The 9539-nt window shown below is 39.0% G+C and overlaps 1 protein-coding gene across 1 annotated transcript; it reads right to left on the bottom strand.

The window, feature by feature from the left end:
• Positions 1 to 5787: 5787 nt before the first annotated feature.
• LOC148012127 (E3 ubiquitin-protein ligase PRT1-like) lies at positions 5788 to 9539 on the bottom strand. The gene is made up of 7 exons (XM_087668969.1): positions 9153 to 9539; positions 8990 to 9018; positions 8604 to 8783; positions 8071 to 8412; positions 7560 to 7769; positions 7295 to 7389; positions 5788 to 6751 (listed from the first exon to the last, which is right to left on the bottom strand). The coding sequence occupies exons 1-7, from the start codon at positions 9191 to 9193 to the stop codon at positions 6407 to 6409; spliced, it is 1242 nt and encodes a 413-aa protein (XP_087525095.1). The 5' UTR covers positions 9194 to 9539; the 3' UTR covers positions 5788 to 6406.

Below are 9539 nucleotides of genomic sequence, written 5' to 3'. Positions count from 1 at the left end.
TTAGAAAGGACTTGTGAAAAAAATTTCGTTGAGAAGGGATTGTCGGCAACCCCGTGTTTGGTAAAAAATAATTTCACAAGTTCCCTCAAAGAAAGGATGGAAGAGACTTGTAAAAAAAAAACATATTGAGAAGGGATTGCAAGCAACCCTCTTCTTGACAAGTTGCTAGCAACCCCCTTCTCAACCAAAAAAAAGTTAAAGCAAGTCACATAATCTCTCTCTCTCTCTCTCTCTCTCTCTCTCTCTCTCTCTCATTTGTCTCTGTCTCTGTCTCTCTCTTCTCTCTTTATATTTTAATTAATTAACTAATTAAAAATAATTAGTAATTAAAATATGATGTAAATAATAAATTAAAGAATGCATGTGTGTATACACCTCTCTATTTATGTGTGTATATATATGTATTTGTGCATTGCCTTTATCTTCATTTCTCACTATGTGTATCTCTTATACCTCTCTCTCTCTCTCTCTCTCTCTCTCTCTCTCTCTCTCTCTCTCTCGTCATTAGGATCAATAGAGTCAATAGAGAGAGAGAGAAGAGAGAGATATATATCTAAATATTTTTTTGATAAGAGGGAAGTTTTAAAATAATATTTGATGGGAGAAAAGAGATTAAAAATAATTACTAGTTAGGAAGATCAAATTATGTGTATATTTATGATATGTTTTAATATGAGACACAATAGATTGAGACTTTTTTAATGAACTATATTGAAATATTTGGACCTTATGAATAAAAAGCAATTCTCTCTTTTGGGGCTTTTTTTCTCCTAGCATAGAAAACTAATAATTAACATAACATATAATGGCTATTGTCTTTTGCATTTTATATGTGAAAAAGTAAAGATTTATCAAAGATTTTAGAAAGTTTTATACTATTGAAATTATAATCAAAATGTGACTTTTTAGTCTAATTGTACTTGGGCCAAAAACTTTTAAATGGAGGAAGTTGATCTCAAGCTGAGAGAGAGAGAGAGTGTGTGTGTGTACAGATCCAAGGTGCGCCCCCTTCTTTGGCTTCAAAATTTTCTAGCACTCTCTTCTATAATACTACCTTAGACCCCCTCCTACATTAATAGCCTTGCGTCCCCTTCTTTAGCTTCAAAATTTTCTAGCACTCTCTTATATAATACTACAATATTACTCTTGGGCCTCCCCTACATTAATTTGAAAAAGGCACCTCTCTATCCAATGTACTTTTCACATTTCTTTCTCTTTTCTCTTATCAATGATTTTTAAAAATATATCTCTTTCTTGTCTCTCGTCAATAAATTGTTTTTATCTCCTCTCTCTTTCTCATCCAAAATTTATTTTTATATCTCTCCTCCCTCTCTTCTCCATTGAATCCTAATACCTTTCCAATTGAAATTCCTTACATTCAAAGTATCTAGAATATATTTTTTATTTTAAAGACTAGACAAACCATTGATGAATTACTTAGTCAAGGTGGATTAGAGTTTCTATAAGCAATAATCTTTAAAGCTATGTCTTTAGTTATATAATATATACTAGACAAACCTACCTTGATTTATCTCTCTATGTGTATGTGCATGTGCATGCATGTATGCACCCGCGTGTCTCATTAAGAACTTATTTCTATATATCTCTCTTATTCAAAAATTATTTTCACTAAAAAACTCTTTTTGTCTCCCTCTCTCTCATTAATATATATACATATGTATGTGTGTATGTATTTATGTGTGTATATTAGAAGTACTAACATGCCCACATACAAATACACACATATGACTAGTTCAAAGAAGGATAACTATATATACATATGTATATGTGCATGTATTTATGTGCATATGTTGGAAGTTCTAACACACCCACACACACGTGTACACATGTGATTAGTTCAAATAAGTATAGCTATATTTTATCGCCTACGAATATTAATATTACAACAACATGATGTCAAGTTAGCAAATATATGCACAATGAAAGATCAAGATGATGGTCTCTCTCTCTCTCTCTCTCACATTAAGCATATTGATTGAGCATCAAATTTATACTTATTGTCACCAATCAATATCCCTTCTTGCCATCATAACAATATAATCCACAAATGTGCAAGCTTTAATAATGAGTTTTTACTTTTTAATCAATGTTTAATGAGATTGCTAGAGCCATGTATAAAGAAAAATGTTCAGTGAGTATTTAGAATGGGTGCAAATGTAGACATGTTTATACACCAACCCATGCTTATCGTAGAGGACTTCCATCGCATATTTGGAAATAGAACTTTTTTAACGTCACCTATAGTGTGACCAACAAAGTAAAGACTCCAAATTCTTAGAGCATATGCATTTTATTTTTGTTGAGAAAATATAGACATACCTTGCCTAGTTAGCTATGATCGAATTTATGATAAATCTTTTATTATCAATGTCTATTAGTTTGTGGAACAATAGTACAATTGCCAGAGGTCAATGTAATACAAATCTAAATCCGGATTGCTTGCAAAAATTATTTTATATTGTAAATGTGTGTGTGTGTGTGAATTTAAGTGTAAAGAGTGAACTATTTATTGCGACATATATTATAATCTAATGTATAATAAATTATGTCAAACATAGAGTACTCACACAAATACTTTTGCATTGCAAATATGTGTGTGTGTGTGTGTGTGCATGAGAGAGAGAGAGAGAGAGAGAGAGAGAGAGAGAGAGAGAGAGAGAGAGAGAGAGAGAGAGAGAGAGAATGAAGGTGGTGGTGAAGGCAATGATGGCAGTGTGGTGGTAGAGCTAGTGATAGCGGTGGTGGAAGTGAAAGTGGAGGTGGGTACACCTAAGATCGGAAAAAGTGAACTATGTAGAATAAGAATAGAGGGGTTGCCAAAAAAGCTCGCTAAAAAAACTCACTTCTTACCCTTCCTTGGTAGTTTTGGATGGAGTTGACTAGATACATCAATTGATATACTACCAAATTCATGTTATCAAAGGTTCATTAGGCTATGGTTCTAAGCCCCATGTCACTCAACCTAAAAAGTTGAAACCGTTACTCACAAGCCCAAGGAAAAATCTTTATAATTGTGGGAAGAAAACCTTTGAACACCCCCATGAAACACAAGAAAAGTTGTTGCTAGAACCACCCAAGTCTTGGCTGTCGTAGAAAGGCACGAAACCATCTCTGTTGTCTCTCATCATGACTAACCCATGCGTTAATTTCTATCCTTAGTCCCTCTCAAGGATTCCAGTAAAAGCCTCACATCAATGTGTAATTGTCCAATACGCAATTAGAAAATCAAACTCTAAAGTGGAGGTGCAAGGTTCCTAAAGATGTTTGCATCAAAGCAACTCAATTCATAAGTTTGTTGGTCTCCATTTGGCTAGTGAGAAGATGGTATTGGGTGTCTCTTCAAAAACAAAGTATTGGTGTTTTGATGTTATGCCATTGTTTAAGGACATGCCGGTTTGCATGCATATTATGAAAGACTAGGAATGAATAGGTGTTTTCTAGGACTATGTCTGAACGTTAGTGAATCAATGGTGATACTAACTTATTGCTATGACATGTAGGTATTCCTAATGAGATGAAGTAGACTCAAAGGAGGAAAAATGTCAAGAAGTTGATGTTGCAAGCTTTGTATGGAATTTCCGAATGGCCAAGGGGCTCGAGTGGAACTACTTTTTGCTTGAGCATTTAACACATGATAAAGGCCATTTGCTCTTTCTTCTTGGATCAAAGTCAAAGGTTATGTGTGAATTAAGGACAATAATTGTGATGACTCATCCTTCTTGGATCAAAGTCAAAGGCTCGTGTGTATTCGTGGGTTGGATATAATAATTTGGATAAGGACGAGGTGCCCGGGCAATACATATGCTCGTTATATGGATTACATATGGTTTAGAAAGAAGGCTATTGTTCGTTGATGAGAGATAACATATTATGTGATGTGATGATGATAAGGTACCTCCCAGGCATATACCATCAAATATGCATCACGTATTGGTCGTCTCTCTTTAGAGAGACGGCTGTAATTGATCTATTGCAGGTTGTGCGGGCTGCCGCCTGTGAAGGTCAAGCAATAAAGTATACCTATGATTTTATGTAACGCATACACAACGCCCCGAATCACGTTGATTTCATGTCACGGTCACACAATACATTATAACGTTGATTTTATGTAACCCGCTTATAGATGGCTATAATAATGATTCTCTCCTAATCATATTTTTAATAACAATATCCAAAAGTCAATGCTAAGTCATTAGAGAGAGAGAGAGAGAGAGAGAGAGAGAGAGAGAGAGAGAGAAAGGAAAATAAAAAAGGAAATGAGGGGGGAGAAGTAAAGGGGGAGAGAGAAACTAAGAAGAAGAAAAAGATAGAGAATTTAAACACACACAAAGAATTATAGGGAGAAGAAAGATAAAATTTAAAAGAAAGAGAATAAAAAATTTAAAAGAGAGAAGAAAAAAAGAAAATTAGGAGAAAGAGAAGGAGAAGAAAAGGAGGCAAATAGAGAGAATAAAAGGAGAGAGAGAGGAGAAGAAAAGAGAGAATATGAACATAAAGAGAAAGAATTATATATAGGGAAAATATAAAATTTATATACTTTAAGATAAACTGAGGGGGGGGGAAAGAAAGTGAAAGAAGAAAAAGAGAGGGGGGGATATGGAGAGAGAATTATAGAGAGAAAATATAAAATGTAAAGGGAGGAAGAAAAATAAAGGAGAGAGAAGAGACACAGAGAGAGAGGAAGAAGAAGAAGAAGAAGAGAGAATATAAACATAGAGAGAATAATAAAGAGGAAATATAAAATTTAAAAGAGAGAGAAAGAGAGAAGAAAAGTAGGGAGAAAAAAATGAGAGAGAGAGAGAACTAGGAGAGGAAAAAAATAAACTAAAATAGAAGGCAAAGAGAGAGAGAGAGAGAGAGAGAGAGAGAGGAAATTAAACATAGGGGATTGGGGAGAGAGCAAGAGGGTGAATTATTGAGCAAAGTTCAACTTCGCTTGCTGCTTTGAGGCAACAAAGTTGCCGCAAAGCGGTCCTGCACGGAACGCTAGTTAATGTTAAGCAATCATTTGATTGCTAAGGCATTATGATATCATGAGTATAATAATGTATCCCTTGTATCTCCTAACATGGAAACTCAAGGGGAAAATAGCTTGAGTGCATCTATACAATAATATTTTCCAAGTACTCTTTTAGGCCTTGGTAGCACATTCAACAATATTTTCCAAGTACTCTTTTACGCCTTGGTAGCACATTCAACAAGTTACAATTAGATGGAATAGTCCCACGTTATAAAAGGAAGGCCAATTGCACAATATGAGGTTTACTAAAGTGTAACCAATCTAATTCCTCTCTACCTCCAATCAAGAACAATGATGGTTGTTGCAACCCTCTCAACCTCAAAATGTGTACTACTAGGGCATCCATGGATGCCACTAGATTCTAGTCCCTAGAGAATTATCAATGCTTGATGGATGTTTTACTAAACCGATCTCTTCAATGGTAGCCTGATACTAGACGCCAAGAAATTTCAATACATCCCCCAAAATACTTCAACATTCTCATACTTTCTTGAGCATGGGGCATAGCATTCTTCCTATTACCTAATGCTTGGACATCGGCTGTGCACAACACAATCGACGCTTTGAATAGTTGATTCCTATTTTACAAACACTTTCCCTAGGGCCAAGCAAGGATGATTACCATGGAGCATAAACAAAATACAGTCGCTCTCGGAGTTTCCCCAACAAAAGAACCCATGAAAAGTCCAATGACCATTGACTCTCTTGCCCTACACTTTGTATGATGCGTCCAACACATTAAAGCTAAGAGCCATGGTAGATACAAGTGAGCCTGAGTTGCACAAGTCATGTTGGATAGAATTGTAGGATAGAGAGTCCATTCACCAGTCCCTCACACCTCACAACCCATCTTCAAATTCCAAAAGAAATATTGAAAATTGATAATTACTTTCACTCTCAATGCTGCAAGCATAACAGGTGTTGATGATGGATCTCTCTCTCTCTCAATGGCATAATATACAATAATTCACAAGAAGTGTTGAAAATGGATGGGCATCTTCCCTCTCAATGTTATATACATACATTTGGAGTAGGATGAGGGTGTTTATAATGATGCCCAGAGAGAGCCTCCGCACAAGAGTCAGATGCACTCATGCAGATCAGCATGTCAACACAAGAGGAAGTCAATGTACTCATCCAGGTTAGCCATCATGTGCTGCTGTTGAAGCCGCGGCCGCCATTGGACCTCAATTATACATACATGGATGTACATTTAACGCGACGCCAGAGAGAGCCTCCATATTGCAAGATGGAGTGGGTGTATAAGTCGACCATCATGCGCTACTGTTGGAGCTGTGGCCTCTGGCATTGGAGCTTGCTGCCCCATCATCGAGTCGGCGAAAATGATGCTCACACAGAGCCTGATCAGCACAAGAGGGTATCAATGTAGTCATCCAGGTCAGCCATCATGGCGCGGTGCTGTTGAAGCCGCGGCCGCCGTCGGACCAGAGTGTTAGACTGCAGGTCGAAGACGATTGGCGAGGCGCTCGGGTGATGGCGGAGCCCCCAAGTTGCATTAATATCCACCTTCTCCATCTGATGATCGGGCCCATGCTGCTGATTGAATCGCCCATCTATGCATCTTGATGATGATGATGATGATGATGATGATGATGATGAGCTCTTGCTATGGCACTTCCCACACAAATCGAAACCCACTTTCTCCTTGCAATCCCTGCAATTGTAACGCTCTCCGACAATTGGGAACATCTGCAATCCATATGAAAACAGTCAGCTCACTGGAAGCATATGCACCCACTGCAAAGCAAACAATCAACCTTCTAACTCCATCAGTAACAACCTGCCACTCAACCTTCCCTCTCTATCACAGGGTGATAGATGGTACAGACCCATATGTATACATATTAAGTCCCCCCACCCCCGATTTTTGCCTCAGATTTCAAATTAATCTGGTCCAGAAACCCTTTCCCCGGGGTGTTGATCATCTCGAGATTCAATACATATTCAAGTGTGTTGAACAAAACATGAGTATCAGTTAACTAAATTAACCAAAGTCAATGAGGATGCATATGTTTTTGCAGGCCTGCTATACAATCATGGTTGTGCAATATTCCATGTCAAAAATTTCAGGCAACCAAGCATAGATATAAGGTACACCACAAGTCGTGTTGCACAAACCCTGACAAGTTAACTCACAATGTGCCGTAAAGCATCGTGCAGATTTTACTGCCCCCAAACAGGCTTTCATGGTTATGTCAACTTTGTTTGAGCCACAAGAATACAATCACTTACCCCACAGCCATCACAGCCAACTCGATGGTGAACAATGTTGTAATAATGCTTTGACTCATCATCATCATCTATATCTTCTTTTGGCTGAGAGTGATCTGCAGTACAGATGCAATGTCAATTTGCCTTGCTTGCCTGATCTAATAAGTGGCATCAATAACAATTAACGACTACAATACATGCACACCCAAAACCTAGCATCCTATCCTTCAAGCCAATTATCACACCCTAAATATGTGTCAAAAAAGAGAACTTAGCATGATCACACCTTCACTGCCCTGCTGTATCTTGTCTGCATTCGAAACAGTTAGCCTGCGGGTTTGCTCCTTTCTTTCCTGATATTGTACTGGAAACATGTTCTCTAGATAGTTCTGAAGCTCAAGGCACACATACAATGATGTGCCTGGATGAGCACTCCCACAGGATGGACAGTTGAGCAATGAAGAATCCGACTTCTTTACACAAAGCTCACAGAAAGCTGCAGAGTGCAGATTAAGAAACTGTTAAACAACCCTTCCTCTCGCAAGTGCAGATTGTGAACTTTGATCCCCTCACTACACAAACTTTACTTTTGTTGTGAAAACATACATGTGCAGCATGAATGTACTGTGTGTGCGCGCATGCACATGCATGCATGTCTTAGTCATACGTGCATACATACCTACATGCATCGCAGTCATCCAACTTCAAACTCATGTATTTGAAGGCTTGAGATGGGTGAACAATGACTTGGAAATTTGATTTAACAGAGTTGCACATACTCAGCACAAGCAATCTACCTTGGCCACAATTGAGAACCACTGGCCGGTAAAGCAATTGATTGCAACAAGCACAAAGGAAGTCTTCTACAGTCCCAGCTCCACTAGACTCGTCCTCCGTCTCCATCTCTTCATTCAAAGCTAGCTCATGAGCATCATCTGCTGCCTCAAGGGTTTCAGAGTGCTTCAAGTCTGCATCAGCAGTGTCAGGCTTCAATGTCGAGCTTACACATTCCTGGAACAGCACCTTCTCTTTGGTTGGAGAAGAGAACCTCTGTGCAGGTTGCATTTTGCGAGGGCTTCCTAAAGTGCGAGGTGAATCGGGGATGTGTGTTGAATAGACCATTCTGTTTTGCTCCAGAGCTGTAAAAGCAATATCCAAGCTTTAGGGAGAGCACAGGTATTAACTATTGTGACCCACACCATTCAGCACAATCAGAATGAAACATAAGAGTATTGAACCATGCCTAGATACAACATTCTCTGCTCCATTTCATGACCCGATTTGTTCCTTACAGAAAATCTTTCAAGTTCCTAATATTTCGTCGGCGTACCTGCAATCTCCTTTGCTCTCTCTCTGTACTGCTCCGGCACAGCCTTCATCAGAAAATGATGAAGCTGCACACAGACTCGCGGAAAATGCCTGTAAGGTCTTCTGCAAGTGGGGCATTGAGACTGTCTTCTGTTGTCCATTGCCTGGTGGACACACCAGAAGCAGAAGATATGGCCACAAGCTGCAAAAATAGGAAAGGGAAGGATGAGGAAAATCAATGGCAATGCCTATGGAGCATATTAAGGATTGAGCAATTCTGAGAGGAGAAAGCACATGTGCAAACTGTGGACGCGAGTGCATGCATGCATGCGTGTGTGTGTGTGTGTGTGTGTGTGTGTGTGTGTGTGTGTGTGTGTGTGTGTGTGAGCCAGAGAGGGGCTTACTCACGTTGAACAACTGGCTTGAAAACGAGGTCCCTGGAATCCAGAACAGCAGAGGATATATGGAAAGGTGTGTTAGAAGAGAGGAAGTATGGATGATGGTGTACTGATAAGACAGAAATGAAGAAAAGCAAGGATGATGAAGAAGGATAAGAAGAAGAAATACTCACAAGCAAATAGAACAACGGAATCGCTCTCCTCCATCCTCCATCGGAATAAACAGAAACCAAAAATCTCTCTCTCTCTCTCTCTCTCTCTGTGACTATGTAGCAGGAACAGAGGTGCTGCAAGCTTCAAGCAGACTCGGCGCTTCTGTTACACAGGCTTCAAATCTCAGGCCTCAGTGGAAGATGGTCCGTTAGCTCTGTGTACTGTGTGTGTGTGTCTCTCTCTGTGTGTCTATGACAACTTCTTTACCGGAACAAAGGGCTTCTCTACAAGTGTATATAGTGGGCGGGGGGATTGGAATCGGTACAATCGGACGCGCAGACAAGACAGCCTGCGTGTCTGTGTGTATGTCAACGGAGAGAGATAAGGGGCTCTGGGAGACTCCTTCA

The sequence above is a fragment of the Lygodium microphyllum genome, chromosome 27 (assembly GCF_053477565.2).
Source record: "Lygodium microphyllum isolate KBCC chromosome 27, Lygodium_microphyllum_v1.1.10, whole genome shotgun sequence".
NCBI classification, from domain to species: Eukaryota; Viridiplantae; Streptophyta; class Polypodiopsida; order Schizaeales; family Lygodiaceae; genus Lygodium; species Lygodium microphyllum.
The sequence above is the reverse complement of the archived record's forward strand: the minus strand, read 5'-3'. Positions and strand labels throughout refer to the sequence as shown.